At 59.4% G+C, this 18,158-nt stretch overlaps 1 protein-coding gene across 1 annotated transcript; it reads left to right on the top strand.

Moving 5' to 3' along the window:
- The first annotated feature begins 757 nt into the window (after positions 1-757).
- RPH3AL (rabphilin 3A like (without C2 domains)) lies at positions 758-16,343 on the top strand. Its single transcript, XM_026047896.1, has 9 exons — positions 758-795; positions 2,037-2,159; positions 2,772-2,859; positions 3,622-3,765; positions 5,480-5,609; positions 7,972-8,058; positions 13,800-13,932; positions 15,853-15,990; positions 16,090-16,343. Exons 3-9 carry the CDS (start codon positions 2,783-2,785, stop codon positions 16,341-16,343), a joined length of 963 nt encoding a protein of 320 aa, XP_025903681.1. The 5' UTR covers positions 758-795; positions 2,037-2,159; positions 2,772-2,782.
- The last annotated feature ends 1,815 nt before the right edge of the window (positions 16,344-18,158 follow it).

The raw sequence follows: 18,158 nt of genomic DNA, 5'->3' as shown, positions 1-18,158 counted from the left end.
GCGCCGTGMGGGTAGTGACAGCAGGGGGTGTTTTGGGTTGGAATGGGAACATTTTGTTGCTCTTGGTTGGGGGTTTTGCTTTGCTTGGAGGTGACTTTGGCGGGGCACGTGCATCGTCACTCGGACCTGTGTATTTCCGAGGGATGCGGGTTGTGAGTGTGTATTTTTCCCGGGCAGAGGAGGAGGAGGAGGAAGATGAAGGGCAAGACAAGGGGGAGACCCTGATCCGCTCCGCTCCGCTCCGCGCTTTGGCGGCCGCCGGCGCGGGGCAGGTACCGCCCGGCGCCGCCAGGGGGTGCCCGGACCGCGGGGGCGGGGCCAGAGAGGGAGGGGCCATCAGGGGGCGTGGTTTTGAGCAGTGGGAGTGGCTTTTCCTGCGAGGGGGCGTGGCTTTATCCTATGTATTTATAGACGGGGCGTGGTTTTGTGTCGTGGGTGGTCTCATGAGGGGCGTGGTTTGTGTTATGGGCGTGTGTTGCTATGTGGGCGTGGCCCGCGCGGAGGCGTGGTTTGGGCGGTGGGCGTGGCCCGCGCGCGGGGCGCAGGTGCGCTCCGTTTCCGCGGTCGCCGGGGCGGGGCTGCGCTGGGACGGGACCCGCCGCGGGAGGAGGCGGTTTCGGGGCGTTTTTACCCCGTGTCCTAAGAGAGMAGGGCTTTTTGGGGTGGAAAAAAAAGAAAAAGCGGTGGGAAGGGCTCAAAGTGGCGTGTTCCGCCCCAAAAGCGCCCGGCCCGGGCCCTCGCTGCCGCCGAGCCCCTCCGCGTCTTCCTGGTTGCCCGAGGTCGCGCACCACGCAGGTTGGTTTGTCCTCCCGCTCCGGCCGGGGCTCTCCCGGCCAGCGCCGGCCTCTGCTCTCTCTCTCTCTGTCCCTCCTCTCTGCTCCGGCTGGGTTTTTCCAAGAAGTTCCTGGGCTCTGCCGCCTCGTGCGGCGCGGGAGGTGCCGGGGATCCCGCACGGTGGGAGCGAGCGGGYCCCCCTGCTCGGCCGCGCAGCTGCCGACGGGGCTGGGGAGCCTCGTGTGGAGGCTCCCGTTGCAGAGCTGCGCACCTATGGGTGCAGAGCGGCTGCCTCCCTAGCCCGGTTTCCTCCTCTTCAGCACACTTTGTTTGCTCGGGAAAAGCCCAGTTTCTGTCTGCTGGTGCTGGGAGCAGCTCTGGAGCCTCCTTTGGTGTCCGTGTGAACTCGTCCCGCTTGCTCCTGCTGCTCCTCATGGGAACTCGTGTCCCTGTTGGGATGAATACGCAGGGGCGTCCCCAGCTCCCTCCCCGGTGCTGCAGCCGGTCCTGGGGTTCATCCATAGGGACCCCGAGGGGGCCCGGGCTTTGCCTGGCATGAGTTCAGCAGCAAGCAAGGAAGGGAGAACTCACAGGAGTTAACACAAGCAAAYGTTCCAGGTTAACGGATGCTGCTCGGATCAAGGCTCTGTGCGGGACACGCTTGGAGCAAGTTGGGTTCTTCAAAGCTCGTGGTGTTTCGGGGTGCTGTGTTTTCTCCATTGGTTTCATGCATCCATCTCCATTTCCCCACCTCCTCCCTGTCCCCGAGACCTGGCCTGATCTCGGAAGCAGAACGTGGATTTGCTGTCCTGCTTGTGTGACCCCAGGGGGATAAAAACAGCCCCGTGCCTTGAAATYGCCCACAGTGCTAAACCCTGCACCTGCAGCACCGGCCTTGCCGAGCCGGCGCCTCCCCCTGCCCTTATCTCCGACCGCGCTCCCTTCTGCCCGTCATAGCAACAGGAGCAAACAGCCGCTTCAGCACTGCGGTTTCCCGGGATAACGGGGCCAGGACGGGGGGTTTGCACAAGCGGCACGTGCCTGCGTGGGCGCAAGGCCGCGATGCCGCCCGGCGGCACTGGGACACGTGTTTTCTCGGAGCCGCGGCTGGCGGGCGCTCTGCCTCGCTCGCTGTTGTATCTCGTCTGTGCCTGCCAAACCACTTCGAGCGCGTTATCTCTGCCCAGCAGGTAGGGTTTTCGAGCTGGCGAGTGTCTCTCCTGGGGAAGGTAAGCATTAGTGCTTGTGAATTTGCGCTTCAGGGCCCGCGGGACACTCGCTGCGCTGGAGAGGAGGAGGCTGCACGCATCGAGAGCAGCATTGCCGCCGCCGAAGTCGCCCGGCTGCTCCTGTTCCCCGGCTCTTTCCCCTCTTCCGAGCTGCGGGTAGGACTCCGAACTGCATCGCTGAGGTGCTTTGGGAGGTGCTTTTYCCAAAAAAGTGCCCCGATGCTGCTGCTTTCCCTGAAAAGTTCAGGGCAAAGCGCCTGCGGAGCAGGAGCTGCAGCCGGGAGCGGCGCTGCCCGGAGCAGCAACCAGCTCCAGCACACCCATGTTGGGGTGCTGCCGTTATATAAATACCTCCCGGCTACAGAGAACGTTTAATGAACAAAAATGACCTGCTGCTCCTCATGCTGAGCGTCGCGTGGGTTCCTTACCCCCCTGGGAGGTAAAAGGCAGCAAGGGGAGCTCCTCCAAAGGACTCTCTGCCGTGGGACAGAACGGGGCTTCGGGCTGGGGTTGCTTCCATCAGCAGCACTGTTCACCAGCTTGAAATGCCAGGTTGTAGCGGCGCTGTTGAAGAGCCCGTGAGTATTTTTTTTTCCCTAGAGTGCCGTAAAATTGACACCACCATAAGGGTGGTGATCAGGCTTTATTGCAGGGCTTGGGCAGGAGGCTGCGGTGACCAGGCAGACGGGCACGTCCCCTGTCCCGGAGGAGCCGTCCCCTGTCCCGGAGGAGCTGTTCCCCGCTCAGCACTGCCTCCGTTCCCCGCAGGCGTGCGGCCCATGGCCGACACCATCTTCGGCAGCGGCGCCGGCCACTGGGTCTGCCCCAACGACCGGCAGCTGGCCCTGCGCGCCAAGTGAGTGTCCGCGCACCACGCTCCGCTCCCAATGCCGCCAGGGCTCCGGGCGGGAGCTGCCTGGCTTTCCATCCACGTTAGCTTGCTGCTTAACCTCAGGGAAAGGGGATGGGGATGAGCCGGCCATGAGGGTTGCGTTTGGGATAAGTCCAGGCCTGGCCGTGGCCGCCTCCCTGCTCTGTCCCCTCTCCGTCACCCGGAGCATCGTTAAAGCAGCTGCCTCTGGTGCCTGCACTCAGCTGCGCCGGCTTCACCCAGTGACCTCCGAATGCCTCCTGAGCGGGAGCTAATTGAGCTGTGAAAGCTGCTCCCGAGAGAGCCGGGGGAAATGTCAGCTCTTGTGCGCGAGGAGCCGGCTCAGGGCTCGAGCCGAGGCCCGCGGGAGGCCGGAGGCTGCAGGCGGCCCCTCCGTTCTGGAGCCGGCGCGTGCGGTGTCTCTCCTGGGTGTCTTTGCAAGGATCCAGTCCCTAGGCAGCCCAGCCCTAGACAGGCTGTTTTCTCCTTAAGGATACGCTCTATGTGACCCGTGTCCATAGGCTAGGGKGGAAGGGGAGCAAGGATGTGGAGGGTAAAATCCCCTTGGGCCCCTAAGGGGAAATCGAGGGGTAGAGAGAGGGAGAGCAGCCCTTGGCGGGGCTGGGAGCGCGAGGAGGCTCCTGCCTCGGGGCTCGGCCAAACCAGGGAGCCCGGCGCTCGCGGGGCTGCGCGCGGCTCCGGCRCTTCCCCCTGGCCGCTGAGGTGCCGCCCGCGTCCCCGCCGCAGGCTGCACACGGGCTGGTCCGTGCACACCTTCCAGACGGAGAAGCAGAGGAAGATGCAGGCTCTGAGCGCGCAGGAGCGCGAGGCCATCCTGGAAGTCATCCGCAGGGCGGAGAGGCTGGACGTCATTGAGCAGCAGCGCATCGGGTACGGTCGCGTCCRCTCGTCCCCCACAAGGAAAGGTCGGAGTGGGTGGATCAGCCCCCGGGATCAGACACCATGAGCTCCCTTCTCCTCCCCTGCCTGCGTTCCTCATTTGGAGGTGATGAAGGCCAGGGAAGATGGGCCTCCTTATCCTCCCTACCTGGGGTTCAGGCCTTTCCCTGGCTGTCYTTGAGCCGTGGGGCTTGTTGGGTTTGCAGCCACTGGCAAGTCCTTGGCAAAGGCAGCCTGCGTCGAGGCGGCCGCTCCAGCGGCTCTGGAAAAGCCTTGGGAGGAGGCGAGGTGGGGGCCGGCAGCACAAGGCTTCCCCTGCTCCGCAGCAGCCCCGGGGTTCACCTGGAGCATGGAATGAGTTTGTGTTCTGGCTGGCTGGCTTCTCTGGAAGTGACTCTTAGCCTGAATTATTTAATTTATGGGCATCCTCCTCCTCCTTTTCGCTGCTGCTGCAAATCCTCGCTTGCTTTTGCTCCTGCTGGAGGGCTGGCCCCTAAAGTGGGAGCATTTAAAGTGAACTCGGGAGAAGAGACGGGGGTGTCTGTGTGACACGGGGACATCCCGAGGGGCTGATCCCGCATGTGGATGCAGCTGCAGGAAGCTTTCACCCCGCTGTTCCTGCACCCCATTAAACGCTTCTCAGCCCATGGATCTTCCATGGTACTGGAGCCAGGGATGGTAAATGCAGCACTGCGGGTCTGACCTCCTCGCCACGGGCAGCCCCTTGCAAGCAGCCCTCGCCTGCCGCAGCGGGGCYGCTGATGGGACATTAGCGCTAACGAGAAGGGGCAGGCAGGGCCAGCAGGGCCGCTCCGCTCGCTGCCTCTGACGAAGGGCCTGGCTCCTGCGCCGCCTCTGTGAGCGGATGCTCCCGGCAGCAGCCCCGCTCCGTGCGCCCTCCGCATCCTGCATCCTGATTGCTGCTCTTTCCTGCCTTCCCTCTCCCGCCTCTTGCTCCGGGCGCGTCGCACACGCASGCGCTTCCTGTTTTCCAAGCAGGTCATTGAGCCATGCAGAGGGCAGATCCTGGGATTCCCGGGTCAGGACTGGTCTCCTCGGGGTCTGGTGTCTTCCTGCCCCCAGTTAGCTGTATGCACAGGGCTGTGCTCGGAGAATGGGCGCAAGGATGTCGCTGCTTTAGCCCCTCTGCTCTTTCCCGCTGTGCTCTGCTTTGCCCTGATCCAGCCCTGGATGTTCCTGCGGCTCCAGGAGCAGATCGTGGTGCAGCCCCGGGCACACTGAGCTCCTGCAGGGCGCTCTGAGCGAGCCCTTCTCTGCCCTGCGCCCACCAGCCGAGTTGTTGGGTTCCCAAGCTGGTTATCCAGACTGGGAGAGGTCTAGGTGGACTGGGATGCCCCAAGCCCCCCTAGTCCGCTCGTAGGAAGCACTGAGTGCAGAGGGTGGCCTGGAAGTACCTATGGTCTTAGCAAGGTGCCCAAACCCCTGCAGAAGCAGCAGTGATGGGCTGAGCATGGAGCGTTGACCTGCCTTCCCCGAGCCACCACGGCTTGTGTCACCAAGGGGTCTAAGCTCTGCCTTGTGTCCCCGAGGGGGCTCCAGGGGTCTAAGCTCTGCCTTGTGTCCCCGAGGGGGCTCCGGGGGTCTAAGCTCTGCCTTGTGTCCCCGAGGGGGCTCCGGGGGTCTAAGCTCTGCCTTGTGTCCCGAGGGGGCTCCGGGGGTCTAAGCTCTGCCTTGCTGCCTGCAGGCGCCTGGTGGAGCGGCTGGAGAACATGCGCAAGAACGCGATGGGCAACGGGCTCTCACAGTGCCTGCTCTGCGGCGAGCTGCTCGGGCTGCTGGGCAGCACCGCGGTCTTCTGCCAGGACTGCAAAAAGGTGGGTTTGCTCCCCCAAAAAGGTGGGTTTGCTCCCCCAAAAAGGTGGGTTTGCTCCCCCAAAAAGGTGGAGAGCTGCTGCTTGCTGCGAGCTCCATCCTTGGACATCCCAATTACATGCAGCTCGAGGAGGCCAAAAGCTGAACTCCACCTTCAAGCTCCCGAGCAGCGCCGCGTTTCCAGYGCCGGCCCGCCAGCCTGCGCCCCGGTGCCCGCCTCGGCGTGCGGGCGCTGCCGGCGGCACCGCGCGGGGCAGCGCTGTGCAGGGGGTGGCCGTGCCGCGTGGCCTGGCGCAGCGTGCCGGCGCTCCCGCGGCCGGGCAGCCGCGGGTTAAACGGTGCCGCTGCCGAGATGGAGATCTCCAAGGCAACCACCTCACCCTCCCTCGGCCGGGAGCTGTTTTTCCTGCGCTCCCAGCCCTTCCCGGGGGAGACGGGAAGCACCTTTGCCCGCCCCGAGGAAGGGGCAGCCCAGGCGGCAGCACCAGGGTCCCGGCAAGTGCAAAGTCTGGTTGAGCCACGGTGCAAACCTCCCTTGGAGAGCGTGGGCCAGCGGTGCAGCCCGGCCCTCTCTGCTGCCTAGCAAGGAGCCCTTTTTTCCTTTTTCTTTCTTTTTTTCCTTTTTCTTTTTTTTTTCCATTTTTTGGAGTTATTCCTCCTTTCTCCCGGAGTCTGGGGCAGCTCACAAAGGCGCAGATCCAAGCGGGTGCAAGGTGAGGAGGTGCTTCCCAGCAGGTGTTCTGCACCCGCTCTCCGCTCGGCGCCGCGCAAGCCGCCAGCCAGGCGCGTTGGGGTCCCCGGGCTCGTCCCCTTCTCTTCCCTGCCACCCTGTGAGCCGAGGGAGCAGCYGCGTGCCCGCAGCCTCCTCCCTTGCCTCCTGCCAGCCTATCCATCACTGCTGCGTGCAGTGAGCAATGACTTGCTAGGGAATTATGGATTTTTTTTTTCAAAGTTCATATTTTTTCTTGCTGGTGTTGCTCTATTACTGCCTCATTGGAAAGCCATTGTAGCTCGCTTAGTTCAATAACAGGAATTGTTGCAAGGATGCATCTGAAATGGAGCTATGAACTTGCCTTCAGTAAGTGGGGTTTTTTTCCCTCATGGAATAGAGGTTCTGCAGCTCTTGCAGCCAGAGGGATTTTCTAAGTGCCGTTTTCTGTTTTAGCATCTATTGGTCAAAATGAAGAACATTTTTAGTATTAGTTTTAGTATCTTAGGAGGGTGTGTGAAAATATAGACCTGTTAACAGCATTGGCAGTTCAACAAGGCATAATGTGCAATTTAGCATGCAGAGGGTATCGCTGTTGTGTGTAAAAGGTGAAATATAAAGAAGAAAACGCTCTTTCCTGTGTTTAACGAGGAACAGCATTGCATTTAGTGTCCTTGATTTTTATGTTTTCTCTGGGAGCAYTGCTCACTTTTCCAGCTAATCTGCAGAGAAGGGGAGGAGGAAAAGCCCCGGGTTGCATTGAGCGTTCAAAATTTATGGCTAGAAACAAAAACATCGTGGAAACTTCCGCTAGAGGGAGTGTTAGAATGCGCTATCCGTGCGGGAATGGGAATCCTGGAGGGGCAACATGCCCGGGTTGGTCCCTGGTGCTGGTCTCTCCCTAAGTTTCCCCTAAGGGGAGTTTAAACTGGCCCATGTCCCAGCAAGGTGCTGCTCTCCAGGCCTCTCCCAGGAGTGGCTTTTCCTATGGGAGGATCAGGAATTCATCCCGTTTCCCAGTCAGGCTGCAAGCCAAGCCCAATGCACATCCATTATATAACAGGGGGTGATTTGGGGCTGTAAATGGCTTGCAGGGCCAGCAAGGATGTGTGCGGCAGGGAATGCCGGGCGGATCCCGCAGCAGCTCCCAAGCACTGCCTGGAATTACAGGGAAGCCGGGGGGTTTGAGGCTGCACGGGCAAAGGAAGGGAGAGGAGGCTTCCCGTCTTGCGCAAACACGCGGTAATTTAAAAACCCATTAATGCAGGTCTTGATATTTGCTTCAGTTTGTSTTTTGAGCTCTAACAAACTGGTGCTCCTTTTCTGCTTGGTTGCTTGTCAGGAATGAAATATAATTCTCGGGGAATATGCCTGCTGTTCCCGCGGTTCGGTTTGCCCTGCCTGGCTCTCCTCTCGCCCTGGACGGGCGCTCTGCTGCAGATCTGTGTGCATCTTGCATCCCCATAGAGCAGAAGCAGCTTCCTGGGATCATCGTTTCTCCAGAGCAAATAAGAGAATTGYGCCATGTTTAGGTTTTTAAGGAAAGCAAAGAAAAACTGTTGAGTCAGATGCTCCTCAGCCTTCTTCCTACTGAGGGCAATGGGGAAGAGAGATGTCAACACCACCTTTTCTTTTTATTTCTCTCCTTATTTCAGAAAGTTTGCACCAAATGTGGAATAGAAACTGTTGGAAGCCAGAAACGTCCTCTGTGGTTGTGCAAGATCTGCAGTGAGCAGAGAGAGGTACCGTCCCCATCCCCATGTCTGGGCAGTGGGAGGGAGCTGCGGATGGGGCCGGTCCCTGGGCCATGCCTTTATTTTAACTCCGGCTTTAAAAAGGCCCTTACCTTTAGCTGCTGAGTCCCAGCTCCAAGGCAAACGCTTGTTCCTTGGTGCAGCTGGGGAAGCTCTAGCTGCAGTACTTGTCCCTCTAAAAATAACCGGCATCGCAGCATCTRAGCCTGTCCCCCCACAAATCCCCAAACTCAACGGACTTCCAGCACCAGTCTACATTTCTGTAAGCTTCATCTTTGTCTCTCCATTGCAAAAGAAACCGCACAGCCCGTGTCTGTTAGCAGCATTCCCCAAGCCCAGGGCTCGCCGCTGTGCAGTGAAGCTGCTCAGCGGCTGCGCTGGGATTTGCACTTGTTCCCATCAGGGTTTTTTTGCAGGGATTTTGCTCGTGGTCCCCAAGCATCATCCCAGTGCAGCAGCTATTCCTGCCTGCTGCAGCCAGCCCTGGGGCTCTGCTGCATCCATGCAAGTGTTTGGGATTTTTGAGCATAGCCAGAGCGTTTCTGCAGCTGTCGGAGATGGTGAAATAGTTGTGGATACCTGAGCACTGCTCGGGTCTTAAACGAAAGAGGATTGTGTGGAGGAGAGAAGGTGGGAAGTTCATGTCCAAGGCAAGATAGGAGTCCGTGAATGCTGTGTGTCTGCTCCTAGTTTTTGAGCAGCGGTGTCTCTGGGGCTGCAGGAGCCCTCCACCGCCCTGGGTATTGYGGAATCATCCAGGGTGGATGGAACAATCCATGCTGGATTCCAGATGGAGGCCCCGAAACAGAGAGGGAGGCAGCTCAGGATAGTCTCTGGGTTCCACAAGGCAATGAGTGCAGAATTAAATTGACTTTATCTATTTTTTTCTTGTTCTGTATGTATTTTTTTCCCTTCCCTGCAGTATTTGCATTGTAATTGCTTTCATTTTTTTCTTTTTCYCTTCCAATTTCTAATAAAAAATAATGAGGAGCCCCGGTTGCTAGACAGAGCAGAACATTAACCTGTGCAGGAGGGYGCACACGAGGGTGCCGAACCTTCAGCGCCTCCGCGTGCCGCGAATCCCGCGGTCYGGCCAAAGCGCCTCCCTCCTGAAAACGGATGGAGCCTCCCTTCCGAAACCAGCCAAAAAGCAGCTTCTCTTTCCTCCCGCCCCGAAGCTCCATCCTTATTTGATTGTTTTGCTTCCCTTTGGGGTCAGTTGGGGGCTGCGGTGTCCCCAGCGTGTGGCGGGGCCGGCGGGGTGCCGCGGGGGGATGGACGCGACCGAGCCGGCCGCGTTCCCGCGCGCTCCGCTCGGATGGCGGGAGAGCGGAGGGCGCTGGCAGAGCCCCCGGCCGCATCAGCCCCCCGATGCCGGATTAAACGCCTGGAAAGCCCGTCCGTGCTCTTGCTGCGATCGGCTCCGCCGGTTGGGTCTGGGCAGGGGCGGGACGAGGCTTTCGGGCCGGCGGCCGCTGCACACGGAGCCCCCGCAGCTGGTTTGGGGGTCGCGGTCTCCGCAGAGCGGGCGCAAGAGGCAGGTTTCCTTGCAGCCCTTGTGCTCGTGACCACTTCCACGGTGCCGTCGGCTGCTGCGCCCGGGATCTGTCCTGCGGTGCCATCTGCTCTGGCCTCAACCCATTTGGCCGCGCTCGTTGCTGAAGGTTATAGCTGCCAGCAGCGAGTGCAGATGGATGTCTGCTCTTTGGGACCACGTACTCTCATTTTTTATTTTATTTTATTTTTTTTTCTCATCGATATCGGGATCCCCTGCCCGGATCCCAACCCAGGATCCAGCTCACAGGATGGGGTGTCACACCGGTGCCGCTCTGCATCCGTGCCCTTCTCGGTGCCACGCGGCCGGACAGGGCCCTCCTGGGGCGCACGGCAGCCGAGCATGATCCAGGCTGGCCAGTTCCCATCCGTGAGCCCTGGCAGAGCGCCGGGGCCCCGGCCAGGCCCCGCTCCGCATGGTGCAACCCTAACCACTCGGAAACCCCATTCTGCCCATTCGGAAACCCCAGCGGATTAAACTGGTGTTGGCTGGAGCGAGAGGCATCATCTGCCTGGGCTGAGACYGGGGACCCGTCGTCCCCGTAGGCACCACCTGAGCAGGGGTCCCTGTGGCCCCCAGGGCAGGGTGAGGGGCTCGGGTCGATGCCTCGCAAGGGCTGTGGCTTGTGCAGCGGCGCTCCTCTCCGTCTCTCCCCGTTGTTCTCCACCTCTCCAGGCTCGCAATAAGCCAYGCGAGTTCAGCGACGTGTTGCGTTTGTCTGCCCCTTCTTGCAGCGTAGGTGGGACCTGCGTTGGCATCGCTGTCCTTAATCACGAGTCTCCCTAGGTTAAGTGAAGCCCGAGGCAGCAAGACACTGAGGTTTCTTCGGCGGGAATCGAGTGCCGGATTCGGTTCTGCTCCTTTGGGGACGCTCCCGTTGCCCATCCCCTGCGTCACGAGCGCGGCTCTGCTCCCTGTGGTAACGTAGAGCCGAGCTGCTTTCCAGCAGCACGGGCCTGATTGCAGATACCTCTTGTCCTCGCTGTTTATAGAAGCATCTCTTGGAAGAGAGAAGGAAAAAAAAAAGAAAAGGAAACCCACAACCTTTTGTTCTTGCAGAGCTCTGTGCGCATTTGCAGCAGCTTCTCTACCGGTGGASCTGAAGTGAGTGCAGGTTGAGTTTTATGCAGGAAAGCGCATGTTTTAGGGGACAAGAAACTCCCTTTTTTCCCCATCCTGCTGCCTGGGCTGCATTTCTTTTCCCGGCTCTACTTTCCCTCTTCATCACCCCTTCAAGTGCCCGACGTGGAGAGCCGGGGGCTGCTCCGGCCCTGGGAAACGGGACCCACGGGATCCCCTCCGCCCGGCCCGGCCGTTGAGCGGCCTCGCTGGGGCTCCTCACACCCGCCACCTGCCTCCCTTGCCACGTTATGCACATACATATATTTATACCCATAATTAGTGATGCTGTCATTGTAATTAAAATCCGCTTGGAAGTTTTCATGCGCATTTACATTTGAATTGACATATGCAAAGCTATAGCGATAATGGAAATAGTTTAAGCAGGGTGGGGGGAGATTTAATTAAAAAAAAAAAAAAAAAAAAAAAGCTAAAAGTGAAATGCCCAAGAGCTCATGAGCTCTCAGGCACCTGCTGAAGTTTCATTTGCCCCCTCTTTTCTCCTTTCCCCTTAATTCCTCTTCATCTGCTAAACAGCGTTTCATGGCCAGCTGCGTTTCCTGGTTTATTAGAATAAACCATGGAAGGGAAGATGATTCCTGCTCTGGAAAAGCCGCTCGGTCTCCTCCCCTTTGCCCAGGGGCCTTCCCTTTCCAGGGATGTGCTCGGGCTGCGTGGAGCTGGGGGTGCTCCCGCCTGGCCGGGCACCGCTTCCCTGGCGGGAGCGTTTATTGTGGATGGTGTTGGATGGAAGCGGAGCGCCGTGCACCTGCTTGCAATTCAAAGCACTCCTCAATAGCCTCGCGGGTGATTGTGGGGGGTGCTAGCGAGTGGTTTGGCTCAAAAATAGTGTCCTCTGGAATAGAGGCATGGGGAAAAGAAAAGGAGGCCTGATTGAGCGGGGAGTGATGAGCGGCCGAGGGCTGGCCGGGCCGCGGGGCCCTCGCTCCGCTCCTCCGCGCTCCGCATGGCAATTCCCCTGCCTTTTAATTTGCTCCCTCCTCAAGTGCCGAATGTGGGAGCTGACAGCAGCTTGCTGTAAATAACGTAATTGGAAATCTCTGCGTTACGGAGAAGCGGCTGAATGCGGATACCGAAGCCGGGGAGCGCGCGCCCGTCTCCGTGCCGGCAGGTCGGCGCGTGCCGGAGCCCGTCGGGGCCGCTCCGCAGGGGGGGTTTGCAGGGACCCTTCCCCTTCGGCTGCCCTGGGAACCTCTCGGCTTTTGAGTCGTTAGATCCCACTTGGAGGCTGCTGCTGACCATCCGGATACGGCCTCGTCCTGCCGTTATAATGAGGGCTTGATGCAACTTTAATAGGAATCTTGTCGGGATTATGAGATTGCATTTAGCTCGCTGGACTTGTCATGGTCGTGGCTCTTAAATTGGCTGGAAATAATAAACAGAGGAGTGTGCTGCTGAAGTAATTGGTCTCCGCGGTGCCTTGCACTGCCTTGGGGTGGAACGTGCAAGGGGAGGCAGAAGGGCAGCGACTCTGATACCCCCTCCTTGCAAAGAGCCATCTCCACAGCAAACAGCAGCTCCCCGGGCRCTGCTCTAGGTTTATGCTGGAATAAAAATCAGGGGAGAACTTTCCTGTTGGGCCCCTCCTGCAGTCGAGCAAGCGGGAGCCGCAGTTGGCAGCACGGATTAGGATTTAGGATCTGTTGCACGGATTTAGGATCCGTTGCACGTTGCACGGATACTAAACCGGACCTGTGCCCACACACGGAGCAGGAYGGGAGCCGCGGGCCCCCCGATGCCGCCACCCCGGGCGGCGGGAAGCAGATGCCCAAGTTATCACGGGGAGAGCATCTCACGGCAGCTGTTTTAGAGCTGGTCCTGAGACAAATCTCAGCGCTGCTGTAATGAGCCCAAATTCTATTAGAAGCACCAATTTAAAGGGAATATGCATGCACAGAATCAATTTGACGGTAGCCCTGCTGCATCAGTGGTAGGTGTATTGTATGGCGTAACTCTTTCCATAGCGGAGCTCGCCTGCGTCCAGCCCTCCCTTCCAGCCCTCCTGGCTGCGGCCGAGGSCGCTGGAGGCCTGAAGCTAATGGGTCTCCTCGGTGCTCCAAATTAAATTGGAGCAAAATCTGCAATTAAATGTTGCAGATGTTGCAAGGGCTGTTTGRAGAAGCCGGCCCTCCCGAGGGCTCCCTGCTCCCCGGCTGGACGGCACGGTGGGGTGCAAGTCCTGCCGTGGATTTCCAGACCCAAAGTCTGGAAATTTAGGCCCAACCACGTAGGCACTGGATGATGAACTGACCTGCGGAGCAATCCCGGGGAGGGATCTCCAGGAAGATGGAGCTGGGGGTGATCTTGGTCCTCCTCTGTGGAGCTCCTTGCATCTGCTCTCACTGTCCTCTGCTTTGGTTAAGCCCCACAGGGGGTTTGCACCCCGTCCAGGGTGCAAATTTTTGCTGTAATTGAGGGTAGCTGCCTTTGTACCCCTCATGTCATGGTGATGCTGTAGCTGGAGCTTGGATATAGCTCGGAATATAAATACTTGCAATAGAATTGCTTATGATCCCTCTCACGCTGAAGTGCAAGGTTTCTACTACTCCCTTCTGTTTTTATTGTATTAACTTTTCTTTTTTCCTTTCCCCAGCTGTCTCATTAGCGCATTATTAGGCTCCTGGAAGGCACAAAGAAATTGTGTTTTTGGAGACTATTCCTCCTTGTCTGAGCTACCATCCCGTCCCCTTCCTCCAGCTCGCAGCAGGCTTTGCGTTAAGTGTATTTAACAGCACTCCTTCCTCACACGCGGCGTTAAAACTGAATTAGAGAGCAGAGGGCGGGCAGGGTGGCGGAGCTGGGGTCGCTTTGTGCTGCCCGTTCTCGTTGGCGGAGCGGGATCCTTCCTGCTCCGGGGTTTTCAGAGATACTTGTGAAATGTCCCAGCATAGCTGGAATTGCTGTGCGTCTTGCAGGGCTGTTGCTCACCCCCGAGGGTCGCCTGGTTGATGTGGTTTTGGTGTGTGAAAGCGGAGAGGRGCAGCGGGCGCCAGCGGAGCCGTCCCCGACGCCGCGGTGTCTCTGTCGCCCGCAGGTTTGGAAGCGCTCGGGCGCCTGGTTCTACAAGGGGCTGCCCAAGTACCTGGTGCCGGCGCGGAGCAGCGAGCGGCCGAGCGGGGCGGCCGGGCCCCGCGGCGCCCGGGACGTCCCCTGCGCCAGCGGCCAAGGTTGGTGCCGGGCTCCCGGCCCCGGGCGCGCGGATGGCAACGAAGGTCCCCCCCCAGCTTCCCTCCGTTCCCCCTCCTTGCTTCCCTCCGTTCCCCCTCCTCGCTTCCCTCCGATCCCCCCTCGCTTCCCTCCGATCCCCCCTCGCTTCCCTCCGATCCCCCCTTTCTTCCCTCCATTCCCTGCAGTCCCCTGAGCCCTGGAGCCTGAGGAGCGGGTGGCTGCAGCGCCCGTGTCCCTGCCCTTGGCACAGGGATCGGAGGGAAGCGGGGATGGGAGGAGCCGCATCCTGAGCGCGGCCCGCTCCGCTTGTGCTGTTTGCTGCCCACCGAACCCTGTGGAGTCCGGCCCGTGCTCCGGTGCTGCCCGTTTCCCACAATAAACAAGCGGTCGCCATGGGAACCCTGCTCTTCGGCAAGGCACCGGCGGCACCGGAGCGGGTGCCGGGGACGCTCCGGGTGCCCGGGTGCAGGTTGCCCTGGACGGGGGTGCTGAGCAGCCCCCCTGCACCCAAGGGCTCCGACCATGTGGGGCTGCCTCGGGCTTGGGTTGTCCTGGAAGATGCCAAAGGAATTTAGTGGGAATGAGCCCACGGACCCACAAGCGCAGCATGGTCACCTCCACCCATCCGGCTCATCCAAGGGATCGTGGTCCAGCCCTCGGTGCCCTGATCCGGCCCYGTGGGAATTCTACCGATCCTGCCTGCTCAGTCTCAGCGAGTTTGTTTTTTTGAGCTGTTTTCCATCAGCTGGAGATGGAGAGGGATAAATCTGAGGCGTTCTCTGCAGGTGCAGCCATCCAGCGACTCTTATTGATATATCAGGAACCGCTGGAAGGGCGGATTTACGGCCTCTGGGCTCTGGAAAGTGCCAGCAGAAGGTCGGGGAGCTTTGGGAGAAAAATTACCTTAAAGGGAGATGTTGGTGCATTGGCTAAAATCCACTTTTACTGGCAGCAGAGGAAATGGGAGCGGGCAGGGCTGCTGYGAGCTCCTTGCTGCCATCAATATCCTTCTCCTCGCGCCTGGACCTCTCCGAACTGCTGAGTGGCAGAAGGGGAGACGGATAAAAGTCACCTCCATTGATTCATTGGAGCCTCTTCCAAATAAATCCTCCCTCCCAGCATTTTTAAAGTATGCATGGAGGAAGGAGCAGTTATAAAGCGATGCGTTTTATGACTCCGTGAGGCCAAAAAAAAGAGGTGACTGAGTGGGCCAGCATTGCCTCTATGGAGGCAGGAATATCCCTGCAGAGCCAACATTGAGATTTTGGATTTTTGCAGGAAAAAGCTTGGAACATATGGTTGTTATTAATAGTATTTATTTATTATCCCCCATGTTTTCCAGGAAGCTTCGGGAAGGCAGTGCGGTGCGTAGGAAAGYCGAGCTCGGGCCAAGCCTTTGCCTAGAAGGCAGACGCGCAGCCAGGGCAACCTCAGTGGCTTTGCAATAACACCAGCAGCAGCTTTAATATCCTCAGGGATGCCGGCTCCAGAAAAGCACTAGTTTAGGGTGTTTTTATTGTATTTATTCTTTAATAACATACTTGGGGTGGTGCAGAGTTGGAAGCAGCAGTGTCTGCAGAGATCGTTGGTGCCCTTGGCCGTGTGGGTGGGTTTGTAGCTCTGCAGGGCGCTGCACACGTTGCAGTGGGGCTGCAAAAACCCTTCCTGGCTTGTCCTTTTTCTCCCCAAAAGACCGTGGGTTGCAGCGTTACCTGCTCCATGACCCGCAGGATCCGGTATCTTGCTTCCCTGCAGGAATTGTGAGAAGGGGGAGAGGAGCTGGCAGTTCCCGCTCTGCTGCAAATTGTTTAAAAAAAGCAAAAAACCCCAAAGTCCATTGCACATGAGCGGGAGCAGCCGCGCGGGCTCGGCCGCCGCTGCGGCTGGGGCGGCTCCATCCGCGTGCCGGGGGTTGCGAGCGGTGCCCATAACCATCCCTCTCCCGCCCGCCGTGTCCTCCGCAGCCGGTGGCAGCGACAGCGACAGCGACTCGGAGCGCAGCTCGTGCAGCCTGGAGGAGAAGCCCGCGGGCAGCGGCGCCCGGCACGCGGCACCCGGTGAGGGATATCCCTGTTAACCATATGGGGATGAGGATCAATGGGGCTGGGTCCTGTGCCCCTGGGTTGCCGCGTTGAGGCCCCCATCCCGAATTGAAGCCCCTGGTTCCCCAGTGACGTCTCCGCTGTGTCCCGCAGCGCCGGCCGCCGGCCGCTCGCCCGTCCTCTCCGGGAGCCACTGCAGCCTGGCCAGCGAGGCCGGGAGCCGCCCGGCAGCCGAGGGCCGCGACGGCGACGGCGGAGCGCCCGGTGAGTCCTGGGTCTGGATCCCCAGCGAGCCCCTTAGCCCCTCCTGTGCTGCCGGCTCCACGCTCCCTCTTCCCGGCTCCACTCCCAGCTCCCGGCATGAGTAATCGGGCTGCCTGCGCACACCCCCGCCAGCGGGAGCAGCCCGGCTCATTCCCGCCGAGAAGGCAGCAGCCGCATCCCGGCTTCTCCTGAAGCACAGCGGCTGCTTTGCAGGAGGGAATCGCAGTTTTCCAAGGGCTCAACTGCAGYGCAAATACAAGAGGCGCTTCCCGCCATGCCGAGAGCCCCGGGGCAGTTCGGGAGCTGCGGCCACGCGGCCTCATCTGCGGCAGCCGGAGATGCGAGCGGCGTGCGCTGCTCCGGAGCTATTCCCTAACCCCTGACATTATCACTTAGCGCCCATGCGGGGAGTCGAAGGGAGCGGGTTTATTCCCCCAGCACCGGGTTTATTCCCACTTCCCGGCTCCGGCGCTGCAGCGGGGGCTCCATGTGCTTGCTACGGAGCCATCGCTGAATCTTGCTAAGGAGACAGCTGGGCCGGGCTGGCTGACCGGAGAGGATCCGTGCGGATCCGTGCTCGCCCTGCGTGCCAGTTGCGCCGGATCGGGACGGGTGCATGCCGGGCYGGCGGGGCAAGGAGCCCCTTGCAGCGCTAGGCTGTGGCCACGGGGATGCCCACATTTTCTCTGGAGGATGTTTTTGGGGAAGAGGAGCAAGTTTGAGCGCAGAGAAGCGTCTCGGCCTCGCTCGGGCCTTTCCTGGCCCCAGGGATCCCCTCCCTCTCCTCCGGCTGTTTCGCTGCTGCAACCAAAAAAGAGCAAAATGCTCCTTGTTCTTAATTACGGCATTTTTACTTAGGAAAGGGAGCAGTAAACAGCATTAAACAAGGAAATGGGCAGCGCTAGGGCTGTTTTCATTATCTCGCGGAGAGTTTCCAGTGTTCCCACTGGCTGCTCTGTGCGGGAATCCCTCTGCCAGGGCCTGCTCTTCCCAGGCTGGCCTGGGCGCCTGTCGGGGCTCGTGGGGCTGTGAGCCTCGACCTCGGGACAAGGGGACAAACCGCACCGGGCCTTTGGGGTGGCTTCGGGCGCCTCAATGTCCTTCTGGGAGCCAGGGGTGCTGCGGGGCGCCCGCCCTCCTGCTGCACCCGTCGCTCCAACGTGTCCTTGGATAATGACTGCCTTGGGGTCAGGATTGGCATTTTGGATGCGCTGCACCTGCTAATAGGAAGCTCTGCAGCAGCTTATGGCTTCTTTCCTTCTTTCCTTCTTTCCTTCTTTCCTTCTTTCCTTCTTTCCTTCTTTCCMTCTTTCTCTCTTTCCTTCTTTCCCTCTTTCTATTTCTTTCTCTTTCCTTTTTCTCTTTCTTTCTTTTTTCTCTTTCTTTCTTCTCTTTCTTAGGAATTAAAATGTTTTCATCTCTAGGCAGCGGCACCCGAGCATTTTCAGCTCTTTCAAGGCAGCCTTGAAGTGCAGCGCGTGCAGGCACGAGCGCTTACAAAAGAGATTTCTTTGGCTCTTTCTGCCCTCCTTTATGGAGTTTTACATTGAAGGRTTTGTTTTTTATTCCCCCTTGAAAACAGCCCCGTGACAAATCCTCCCTGCGTGAGGCTCCCACTTCCCTCCTGGAGCGCRGAGCGGGCTCCGGGAGCTTCCCGCTGCCCAGCCGAGGCCTTGCACGGAGGCCGGAAGGCAGGAGCCAACTGACCTTTGGAGRCGAAGGGGAGCGGGGAGGCAGGAGCAGAGACCCCGCGCTCTCGTGACGGCTCCGTCTTCCCTCATCCCCCTGCCTTTTGTCACTCTAATAAAGTTTAATGGGCCCTGACTGATGACGGAGCCTCCAGTAGCGCTGCGCAGACGTCCTCTTGGGGATTATTTTCAGGCAGCTCTTGGAACGATGCGGGTAGGTGAAAGCGCTGA

This window comes from Nothoprocta perdicaria, unplaced genomic scaffold (genome assembly GCF_003342845.1).
Source record: "Nothoprocta perdicaria isolate Ctin4 unplaced genomic scaffold, notPer1 scaffold_50, whole genome shotgun sequence".
Classification (NCBI taxonomy): Eukaryota; Metazoa; Chordata; class Aves; order Tinamiformes; family Tinamidae; genus Nothoprocta; species Nothoprocta perdicaria.
This window is presented reverse-complemented; position numbering and strand designations above follow the sequence as displayed.